Source organism: Leishmania panamensis (genome assembly GCF_000755165.1).
Source record: "Leishmania panamensis strain MHOM/PA/94/PSC-1 chromosome 13 sequence".
Taxonomy (NCBI): domain Eukaryota; phylum Euglenozoa; class Kinetoplastea; order Trypanosomatida; family Trypanosomatidae; genus Leishmania; species Leishmania panamensis.
Genome location: NC_025858.1, coordinates 512,921 through 524,375, shown reverse-complemented (window position 1 = coordinate 524,375; position 11,455 = coordinate 512,921). Strand labels below are relative to the sequence as shown.

Below are 11,455 nucleotides of genomic sequence, written 5' to 3'. Positions count from 1 at the left end.
CCTCGACCCACCACCCACTACCCCCCCCCCCCCCACACACACACACGCCTCATGCATGGGCAGCTGCGTTGGCATAAGTGACACCCCAGGCCTCTTCCTCTCCACCTTTCTTTCCAACGCCCCCATCCCCCACGGACAGAAGGGACACATGTCCTTAGCAGCTACCCTAAACGCCTACCCACAGCCGCGATGACAATGCGCCAGCCGTGGAGAGGCTCCCTTGAGCGTCTGCGCCTTGCCGGCTGCCCGACTCTCGGACCTGTCGTTCAAGGTGTCCTGCTGCGCAACACCATCATTGTGCTGGACCACGTTGCTACTGTCAGTGTGATGGCCTCGACGATGGAGGCGCTTACCGGGGTTGGGTTTGACAACGAACTGATTGTGCCTGAGCTGGTCCTGGACTTCTTCGACACAGACGCAAAGGGTATCACTGCCGAGACCTTCGACAGCTTCACAGCCGGTATCCCAGTGACGCCGGCTTCTGCCACTGCACCCGCCCCCTCGTCTGCAGACTCGGCGCTGTGGCCCAAGGCATTCATCAACTCCGACAAGCTCCGTCAGAAGATCAATTTGCTGTTGGACCGGAGAAAGCACCACATCGTGGTGCAGCGAGTCGATGAGTACGATGCAAAGGTGATGAAGGAGCTGCAGATCACCCCCAATAGCTACGACACGCGCCTCTATGTTCTTTGTGCCCTCTTCTTCCGCCAAAAGCTCCAGAAGCCCATCATCATCGCGTCTAGCGACCCAATTGTGAAGCGGCTCGCTGCAGAGTACCAAATTCCTACATGCGCCCCAGCCGACATTGTTCGGTGTGGTCACCTTCTCGACTTGGCATCAGCAGCAGGCACAGCTGGGACAACGCCCCGGTTGTTAAAGCAGAAGCGACCGCCACGGCCTCCACCGTTCAGGAAAAAGAGAAGCAACAAAGGCCGCAGGTAGGCAGTGGCGTATATGCGCTTGCTGGTGTGGGGGGGGGGCGATGGTGTTACCAACTTGTGTACGCGGTCACTGGTGTCTCTCGCCTTCTTGGATGTTCTCACACTCTGCCTTTCCTTTACTACTCCAAGCAGTGGAGCAGGGCTGCCCTGCTCGTGCAGAAGATGTAATTTGGTGGAGCAGGTAATGCGACGAGGGGAAAAGAGGGAGACGGTGGAGGAAACTGATGTGTGTGAGGGGACACCACGACGATGGCGGCGCTCTCGCCAGTGGTGAGAACTCATGTGGTTATATAGAACGTGTGGGTGGACTGGTGTGTCCACCCACACGTTGGCGTTCAACAAGGTCCAGATTGGCGTGAACAGAGAGAAACCGAAAAAGAAAGGCCAAGCAGTGAAGCAAGCGCAATCGTGTTCCTCTGCCGAGGGCGAAGGGAGAAACGCCTCCCCCCCTCTCTCTTCCCCTGAAAAGAAATGAAAACAACACACACGCAAGAGCTCCTGAGCGCAGCTGTCCATGCTGACTCGATGTCTCACTACTGCTCATTTTCGAGCACGTCTGTCCACTTCTTATCTCTGCTTCACTCTTCTTCTTCTTTTAACTGGTTGCTTGCACTGCCCCCTATGATTGCGTCCTCCCCTCCCCCCCCCCCTACATACACGCGCACACATTCTTACTCAGTCGCGTCTACGCAACAGGTAGACCAGCCTATCAAGCAGCGAGTAGCTCGACATTACGCACTCACGCACCGTACAACAGGTACGGACAGGATCATCACGAGCCTTTTATCTTTTTCTCTTTGCTTCTGTGCTTCAGATTACTCTTCTCACAAGAGTGGGGTCAAGGAGAAGTGTGCGGGATCCCCCTTCCCCTCGCGACTTCAATCGTTGAAGAAGACGAGACGCCTCGTGGTGACTTCGCACAACCACTACAGTCTCAGCAACCCACCCCTCACCCACCCACCCGCCCGACGTGTGCTCGTGCACTGGTGCGTGACTCCTCATTGCACCTCGCCCGTTTAACCCATTTTCATTTCTTTCTTTCTCTCTTACCGAGCCTCGTCTTCCGTACCTTTGCTCGCTCTCTTTTAACCAGCGGTTTCTGCTTTCTCTCACTCTCTCTCTCTCTCTCTCTGTGCGTGTGTGTGTGTGTGTGTCGATGCAACGCTCTCGTTGATCGGCGGACTGCACAATTGTATCTCTGACTCTTTTCACCTCTCCTTCTCCTTCTCCCCCCCCTCCCTCCCTCCCCCCTCTACCTAACACGTGTCGGTCACGCAGTCATACACCATATTTTACGCAAAACGCACTCGCTCTCGTTTCCCTCGGTTACCACCGTTGTGATACGCGTTCTTCTGGCTGCTTGCTGCATTGCTTTCGCTCTTCGGTTGTCACTGACTCATCTTGCAGTCATGTCAACTGATCCGTACGCCTGTTTGACAGGGCAGTCGAACTCTCCGCTGAGCGGGTCGCATGAGGACGATACGTACGAGTCTCGCACGCCCCCCTCGTCACCAACCCCAAAGCCGCGCGCCGAATCCTCGAAGAGCAACGAAGACGTTTTCTTCAGCTCCTACGGCTCTGACAGCGTCGCAGTTGCCGCTGCAGCTTCACCCCTCTGTCGAGCAGGCAAAAAGAGCAAGGACTGCTCCAGCACCCCCTCTGACGACCTGCCCGCGGGTCTGGAAAAGCCGAAGCCGCCATCACCGAGCTCAAGGAGTCCTTCTCAACGCCCAGCGCGGCCAAGCACGGCGGAGCGAATTATGCAGCCGATCTTCGCACTAATTTCGAACTCATCGGTCCTTCAGCGGACGTTCGCGGCGACGTCTGAAAAGTCACAAGGGAGTTCGGTGCAGGTGCCAAGTACCCTTGACTCTGCAGGGGGCGCAACTACATCGGAGGGGGATGGCCACTCCAGCGGGACCATGCCGCTGATCGTGCGAGTTACCAAGAGCGGCACAGAGCCCCTACAGGGGGCCCCGCCGGTGTCGCCTCCTCGACGCGTCAGTGAAATCCCCGAGTCTTTTCAAAAGCGCCCGCCGTCCATACCATGGAAGCCTCGGTTTTTCCCTAACTCTGCCGGCTCGCAGTCGCCGTTGGGAGTGGAAACACACCTGTCTACACCTGTCCTCAACAACGCCAGATCCAGCAGCCCCGTGTGCAACTCGCCGTGCAGTTCGACAGAGCAAACCAAGGAGCAAGAGAGTTCTACCAAAAGCTCCTCCTTGACGTTCAAGTGGGTGGAATGCGATACGAGCCTGTCAAGCTTGTCGGTCAGCCAAGAGGTCGAATGGGTCGAGCAGAAGCAGACGAACGCCTTCTTTCGTGTGACGCCGCGCAGCGGGGAGTTTGTGCCGCTGATTGAGTGGCTGCTGCGCCGCGGCGAGCGCGGCGACGTTGATGCACCGGCGGCATCGCAGGAGGACGGCGGCGAGTGCACGCAGGCTCACTTCTTCAGCGAGGACTACCTCATGAGGTTGTGCGCCGCGGCGACTGCGGTGCTGGAGAAGGAGCCAGCGGTGCTGGAGTTGGAGGTACTGGAACACGACACGCTGGTGGTGGTGGGCGACATCCATGGCCAGTTCCAGGACCTCTACACGAGCGTGCTCTGCCTGCAGTACGACCGGCACCAGTGCAACCTGGACGGACGCGACCGCCGCTTCCTGTTCATGGGCGACTACGTGGACCGCGGCCCGCACAGCCTGCAGGTGGTGCTGCTGCTGCTGGCGCTGAAAGTGGAGTACCCGACGCTGGTGTACCTGATGCGTGGCAACCACGAGGAGGAGAGGACGTCGCGGGTGTACGGCTTCCTGACGGAGGTGACGTCGTCGCTCGGCGCCGCAACCGGCGCGGCGGTGTGGAGCGCCGTGAACAAGGTGTTCCTCGACCTGCCGCTGGCTGCTATCGTGCAGTCACTGTATATGCGCTTCTTTGTTACTCACGGCGGCCTCTCGCCAACCTTGCAGAAGGTGGATGATATCTCGAGGATCGATCGGCGCAACTACAGCTGCGGCAACATCACTGCTGATGAGGATGACATTATCACGGGCCTTCTCTGGTCAGACCCCACGAACGAGGTGACCATGTATGATCGAAACCCTCGCGGCTGCGGCTTCCTGTTTGGCACATCAGCCTCGTACACGTTCTGCGCTGACAACAAATTTGATTTTATCTGCCGCGCACATCAGGTGACGATGGAGGGCTACATGTGGATGCACAACCATCACGTCGTGACGGTGTTCTCCGCCCCAAATTACTGCGGCGTGAACAGGAATAAAGGCGCCGTGCTTGTTGTAAAGGGGCGCGCCTGGAAACCCATCTTCGAGCAGTACGACAGAGCTGACAAGGATGAGAAGGCGCTGGCCCGCAAGGAGGACTTCGCGTTCGCGGCTATGTTCATGTAGCCTGTGTTTTAAAATTTGATTGTAGATGAATAAAAGCAAATATTATCAAACAGGAGAATGTACACCGTGCGCCTTGGCCCGGTATGTCGCAGTTGGCGTATTGAAATTCTGCCATCCCCCCCGCCCCCTCTCTCTATTATCCTCTTCCTCCTCACCCCCTTGTTCTCTCACTCCCCGAATGACGCCTACACTTTACTACGCGGCGCCCTCTGCGTGGTGTCATTTTTGGTTTCGCTACTCTTCTTTTGAGGCCTGATGTTTTCAGTGGGTGCTCTGACGTGCCTTGCAGTAAATCTCTCTCTCTCTGTGCGGGCGGGCGCTTGTGGGGTTGCTGCATCCTCCGTGCTTCTCCTTGGAGTCAATTCGTATTAGAGAGCAGTTCCCCACCCCGTTGGGTCATTCATTTCGATAATTTGAGGACTGCGTGCACCATTACCCCTTCGTATCTGGTCAAGAGCCTCCCGTGCCACCAGGTTACTCTTCGTTATGTAGCCGGCGCGGAAGGCGTCCATCTAGTAGACTCATGGCAGCAAAGCCAAGCCGTAGCTCCCTCAACCTCGTCTTTGAGAAGGGGGAGGGGGGAGCCTACGCTTATGCATTGTGTATCCTGCTGTATGCGCACGGGGATGCCACCGGCGTGCTCTTTTTCTTCTTCTCGTGCTATCCCTGAATGCTGAGAACGACGGAGACGAAGCGTCTCTACTGGCCAGTGGGAGTGAAATGCGTCTCTTGCAGAATGCACACTGGCATCGAAGATGCGGTTAAGGAGCCGGGACAACCAGCACCGTTGGGCACCGTCCGGTGTCTTCGGATTCCACTGCATGCAGCGCAGGCGAGGTCCAGGATTACGCTCAGCATCACCGCAGCACAGCGCACGCAGAGAGGCGGCGGGTGGAGACATGTATTCGCTTCACTATCGACGTGATGTGTAGTGAGCTAGTACGAATGCTATGATGACCGCAAGTGTTTCCTCGGCACAGAGCGAGCCCGGACCTCTCCGCGGATACCACGAGCCCGCCGCCGTACCCGAGGGTGGGCTGCAGGCTCTTGGCTTCCCCACGACTGGGGCACTGGGCGGTGAGGTACCACCCACGGAAGCGGCTGGCCTCAACCATGGGAGCAGAAGAGGCCCGCTGAAACGAAAACGACGAAGAATTAATCGCCATCACGTTGCTCTTTGGTGCGTTCTTCTTCGATGTGTGGGTGAGTGTGGGCTGCTCACAGTTTCTGCTCGCACTGTCGCTCTTCTTTCTCCCCTTTCCTGTCTGTGGTTTGCCCCCCACGCCCCCCCCTCCTCCCCCAGTCTTCCAGCGAGCGAGGAGAGCAAAGCGACGGTCACCTCACTTCCCTCTCCGTCGTGCTCGTCCCACCAACTTCTCTTCTTGTTTTGCGGATTAGCGCCGAGTCTGCGCTCGTGTTTGGTCACCGCTGCCGCGGTTGTTGTTGTTCACACGCCCTGATGCCTCGTTTAAAAATCCCGTCTCCTGCGGAGTCTTTCGTTTTGCTCTCCCTTCTCCTCTGCCGCTCCTTTCACGTGAGCTCTTTCCGATCGTTTTCTGCCGTGGGTGTTCTTCGTCTTCGTCGTCTTTGTTTTCGAGAAGTGGAGCGAGGTAATACAGGCGTTGGGTAGGGTTGTCTGTGCGTGCATGTGCCCTTTCTCCTTCCCGTGCGGTCGCTCTTTGTGAGGAGAGCCCCCGCCTCACAACAAACTGACGCGTCCGTCTCTCCCCCTCGCGCGCCATTGCTCGAAGTTACCGATTTGTTCAACCACACAATTTCCCTCTTTCCCCTTTATTCCCTTTCCCACCAACTCCCGACACCCCTTCCTCCGACTCAACCAAATTTCTTCTGCTCCCTTGTGTTGTCTCACTCACTCTCTCTACGTTCGAGCATACCCTTGGTATGTGCGCTTCCGCTGTCCTCGATATCCTCCCTCTTCCCTGTCCCTCGGCTGCTGGCCCCGTTATGATGAAGAGAGACTGAGGGGGGGGGGGGGTGAAGCCCCACGACCGCACATGGGCGGTGGTTCTCGTGCTTTTTTTTCTTCGTCTCTCGTGCGGTGTGTCGTTCGAATTCGCAGCCTTTTATAGCCCTCTTTTCTCAGAGAGCGCTGCCGTCTTTCCCTGCCGTCACCTCCTCCCTTTCCCCCTTTTCTGCCCTTCCTTCGCTGCCGCCGGTTGCGTTGGATGATGTCGTCGTCGTCTTCATGTGCGAAGGCGCGTGTGCTTTGTCAGGATCCTTGCCTAGGTGTCTTGACAGGTGATGAGTGGACGACCCACTCCTCCTCTTCGGCAACCTCTTTTTTTTTTGTGTGTGTGTGCACATTCGCCTACTCTCCCCCTCTCCTATGACCTCCACCTCCTCCCCCGACTTCTCTTCGCTGCTATTTGTTTGCCGTGGTTGCATCAGCACGCCCGCCTCTCGCCTTTCCTCTCTCTCCCTCTGCCGGTCCACCCCCCCCCTTCATCATCGCTGTTGTTGGTCACAGTGAATCGAACCACAACACAAACTCCCCCGCCCCCCCCAAAAAAAAACGTTGAGGAAAAATGACGCAAAATAAAGTGACTTGGCGACAATGTGACGACCTTGTCAATGCCAGAGCGGCGTTCACGGACGCCGCCGCCCCCTCCTCCCCCTCCCCCACGCGGCGACAGCGGCGGCGGCGGCAACCCATCTTGCAAGTTTTGTCTTTTCCTTGTGCTCTTCCTTCGTTTTCTTCCTCTTCGGATCCCCTCCTGGCATGCACATGCCACGCACGCCTGCAGCTCACTCACACACGCATGGTCGCAACCCGACTCCTTGTTGTCATTGACCTCCCCGTCTCCCTCCCTCCCTTCGCTTCCCACCGTGTGTTTGCGTCAGTCTTTCCGCTTTTTTTCGCTCTCACGTGCGACCATCTGGACATTCAACCACCCCAACTCGGAGAGGAGTCGACGGCTGCCCGCCCTACCCGATTCCTCTCCTCCTCTTGCTCCGTCTGCCCTCATACAAGCTCAGCCTACATCTGCTTGAGCAGCACACCGTGAGACGAGACCCACGCGTGAGTACGCCCTCATCGCCCCCCCCCCCCCACACACCCACATCCCGCTTCACAAGCAGCAGCAGGCGTCCACCCACCTGCAAGCACCACGGCACGTAGATCGAGGTGTTTGCTCGCTGCACGTGCGTGTGTGTATCGACGTGCATAGTGCGTTTAGCAAACCCGCTGCGCTCCTGTTGAAACAAGTCTCCACTCTACGCCTTCATCGCCCCTCCCCCCCCCCCCCACCCTCCCCCACACACACACGCCACTCCCGAAGTCGGTCTGCTCCTACCCACATTCACAGACGCCACCGTTCATCCGTCGTCGGGCTCTTTCACTGCCGAGAAAGTCAGGGTAAAGGTAAGGGCCTCCTTGCTGGGTCTCACCAGTGTGTGCGCGCTGGTGACCAGGATCTAGCAAATATTGGCGGCACCCTTAGAAGGACGGAAAAGTGTGTCGTGAAGAAAACCGCAGAGTAGAGCGGAGGGGAGAGGGAAGGGATATTCAAATCCTCACGCCTGACTGCGTGTGTGCTGCACTTTGACTCCGAGACGGGTAGGGAAAAGGTTATAAGGACCCGCAGTGACACTGGCGGAGCAAGGCGCCTTGTGCGTGCATGCATAAGCCACCCAAGCTATCCGAACGACGCGGTCGGTGTCTCTCAGGCCCGCCACGGAGCAAGCCGAAGCCGGCGGAGCAGCCGACGAGCACTGGTGAAAGGAAAAGCGGTCAGTCAGAGGTGACATCCTCGACACCTAGCGTGGACACTAGCAGCAGCGGCTGTGGTGATGACACATCACTCTCCTCGCCGCTGCTAACGTACGGCACGACTCGAGAAAGACGCACACACCGATCGCTGAGTCACAGCAGAATTCAGAGCGGTGGCGGATTTCGCTACCTGCGCGCGGCCACGGCAACACCAGACCTGGCACCGTCTTCCGCAGGCCCAAGCATGCGGCTGGGTAGCAAAGCAGCGACGTTCTCTCCATCGCCTGCGCCAACGTCATTGCCGAAGGAGTTGCGCGAAGACACTACAGCATGGCCACTAGAGAAGCAGCCGTTAACTCATACCTCACGTTCGTTCTCCCCGCACTCCAGCACACCAGCGGAGTCCTCGCTGGCGAGGCTGCGGGCATTGGCTGGCCTGGCGCCCCTACAAAGGTTCTCGTATGATTCTCAGATGCTATCGCCAGATCTCTACGGCAACGAGGAGTCGCCCCTTCGTCATTCGTGCGACGTCAGGGTCGAACTCGGCGGCAGTGGTCCGTCGTCATCAGCGCCATCGTCGTGTGTGTCGTCGCCGTACACTCCTGATCTTGTCCAGCGCCTGTCTTTCCTGAACGGCACGTCTGCGCAGGCCACGCTGGCTGTGCTGCAGAATGACCGACTAAAGCGCTCCCGTAGTGATGCACTGATGCCACCGTCACTGCCCATCGCCGAATCCTTCCAGAGCGAAGGAAAGAGCGTGGGGCAGCAGTGCAAAGGGCCACCGACGGTGCCGACTGCCAACGACACAGCGACTTCCGCTCGTGGCAGCCCCTTCGCTGAGTCGTTGGGCCTCGCCAGCCTGCGCGCCTCAGCTTTAACGACATATCGCAATGAAAAGGACGTGGACAGCGGTCATAGTTCTGGTACAGCGAGCGACTCGGCACAGTCCACCGCGTCAGCGCTAAGTCGCCTACGTGCCGCCAACCAGTATATAGCCTCCGCTGCTGAGAACTGCAGCAATCCGCATCCTTACATTACGTCCAAGAACGGTGTGGCTGGCGTCGGGCCTGCCGTTGATGTGGCACCGGCGCCTCACAAACTGCCAACAGGATCACAGCGGAGGACAGCCGCAGCGCTCTTGACCCCCGCGCATCTCGCGGCGTCCTCTCTCTCACCAGGGCCAGGCCTGCCTCGACCATCCATCGTCTCAGCAAGACTTGCTCAGCTGCGCCAACGAGCACCGACGTCGCCGACATCGTTGTCTCCTGACGCGAAAGCGGTGGCCCCTGTGACGTCGCGGAGGGGGACAGTGCAGGCGCCGCTACCGCCTTCTTTCATAAATCTTTCACGCCTGCGTAGACTCGAGAACCTCCAGCAGCCACGTCGACAGCCGTCGACTCCGCCATCGGATGCGACCCCGCGTGAGGACCAAGAATGCAACTCACTCCCGTCACCGGCAGCAACTCTGGAAGCCGCGCTGGAGAATGCGCCACAGTACCGCTTGCTGGCTGAGGCCACTGCCGCGCGCGGTGAGGCCACCCCAGTACCGCCTGCAGCGGTCGACAGCGATAAGTCTGACTTGGACCCCGCCAAAGTGCAGAAGCGGGACGCGCTCCTTCCAACGCCAGCAAACGCGTTGGTGTCTTACAAGACCAGTGCGAATCAGAACGTTCACCACGCAGCCGCCAAAATGGGCGTACGCCGCGCACGAGCGCGAAAAGGTGCGGCTGCGATGAAAGCAAAGAAGGAGAGAGCGGTGGAGGCTGTGGTGCTCAAGGGTACACCAGCAAAAGGCACCCGCGGTAAAACACGCCTTGCTAATAGCCCAGTGTGGGCGAAGCAGCTGAGCAAGCTGCGCAGTCTGGCAGCCCCGGTGCCGGTCGGCGAGACAGCGAGTGAGAGGTATACGGAGCCCATATCAAATTCGTTCATCGTGAGTGCCGTAGCACCGCCGCCGCACTCTCCGCCGGAGCACTCCTCACAGCACCTATCGTCTGCGGTGCCAATCAAGTCAGACAAGGCGCTGTTGAAGAGGAGTGTGTCGTCGTTACCGCCGTCCTGGTCGACCTCTTCGCCGTTTGCGGCCCTGGCCTCCCCGTCGCTTCACGCGGCGCTGACGCAGGCTTCGGCGGGACTCGTCACAGGGCGTGAGAGCGCTGACAGTATCAAGCTCAAAGATGGTGTCCCCGATGACGAGAAGTGCCCAAGGGAGTCCACCTCTTCTTCCTTTGCCTCCGTATCCCCGTACTACTGCTACCCGTCCATGATGACTCGCAGCACTACTGCGGCAGCGGCCGCCGCTTTAGTGGCAGCGGTCAATCGGACTTTGGCACCAACGACGGTGACCACCACCAGCATGGCCGACGCGACGGAGTTGTCCTCTCAGCCTCACATGCGTACCGCCAGCACTGGCAGCCGCAAGAGCAGGGGTGGCAGCAGTGCACTGCAGTGTGTCATTTTTGACACCTCCTCACTCCTCGACTCCGAGCCGGGTGTGATGAACTTAGTCTTGGAGAAGTGGTTCGTTGGCATCCCCTTTACTGTGCTCGACGAGTTGGACCGCATGCACAAGGACCGTGGCGGCGGTGGCGGCAGTGGCAAGAGCGACCATGCCGCCACCACCACCACCGCTGCAGCAGCAGCAGCAGCACCCGCCGGTGTGAGCGGCACGCACGATCGCGAGTGGCGCCGACAAAGGGCCCATGAGCTGCGCAACTGGATTGCAGCGTGCTTGAGCGATGCAGCACAGGGCCGCCTACTACTGCAGAAGCGGACGGAGGTTGTCCAGGCGTACGACCTGCATGCCACGACAAATGATGACCGCATTCTCGGCTACGCGGTCTACCTCAGGCAGCAGCGGGCGGCGACGGTCCTCTTTGTCACCGAGGACAAGTTCCTGCGCATCAAGGCGAGCTCGGAGCTGGGAAAGGCTTACGCCTACAGCGACATCCGCAAGCTGGTTGGCATGCCACCACTTCCGAAGGTGTCGTCGACGGCGTCGCAAGAGAAGAGAAATAAGTAGACGACATCTGCACTAGAGAGACGGGAAGAATGAGAGTCGCAAGGGCGGTCTCGAGGTGTTTCAGGCCCAGGGAAAGAGGAGGGGGAGGAAATCAAGTACGAGCACTGTGGGTGCTGTGGCGCTGAGCACGAGGAAGATGCTCACGCGCACACACACACACACACAGAAAAACGCGAGGACATGCTCGCATGTGGCACTGGGAGTCCTCCTCCCTCCCCCCACTCTGATCATGTCCGCCTCTCTCGTATCGCCCCTGCCCACTAGATGTACATGTGCATGTATATGTGTGTATCTGGCTAAGCTAAGGCATGGTCTTTGCCTTCTGCATGAGTGGATGCCAGCTGCTGCGGGACCTAGTGTG

At 58.8% G+C, this 11,455-nt stretch overlaps 3 protein-coding genes across 3 annotated transcripts, besides 1 other annotated feature; all 3 read left to right on the top strand.

The window, feature by feature from the left end:
- Nucleotides 1-189: 189 nt before the first annotated feature.
- LPMP_131380 (hypothetical protein) lies at nt 190-942 on the top strand (the record flags this gene model as incomplete). The annotated part of the gene is made up of 1 exon (XM_010698916.1): nt 190-942. The coding sequence occupies one exon, from the start codon at nt 190-192 to the stop codon at nt 940-942; it is 753 nt and encodes a 250-aa protein (XP_010697218.1).
- Nucleotides 943-2,701: 1,759 nt separating this feature from the next.
- On the top strand, nt 2,702-4,342 carry LPMP_131370 (phosphoprotein phosphatase, putative; the record flags this gene model as incomplete). The annotated part of the gene is made up of 1 exon (XM_010698915.1): nt 2,702-4,342. The coding sequence occupies one exon, from the start codon at nt 2,702-2,704 to the stop codon at nt 4,340-4,342; it is 1,641 nt and encodes a 546-aa protein (XP_010697217.1).
- Nucleotides 4,343-4,739: 397 nt separating this feature from the next.
- Nucleotides 4,740-5,434: a repeat region.
- Nucleotides 5,435-7,980: 2,546 nt separating this feature from the next.
- On the top strand, nt 7,981-11,094 carry LPMP_131360 (hypothetical protein; the record flags this gene model as incomplete). Its single annotated transcript, XM_010698914.1, has 1 exon — nt 7,981-11,094. One exon carries the CDS (start codon nt 7,981-7,983, stop codon nt 11,092-11,094), a length of 3,114 nt encoding a protein of 1,037 aa, XP_010697216.1.
- Nucleotides 11,095-11,455: the final 361 nt, after the last annotated feature.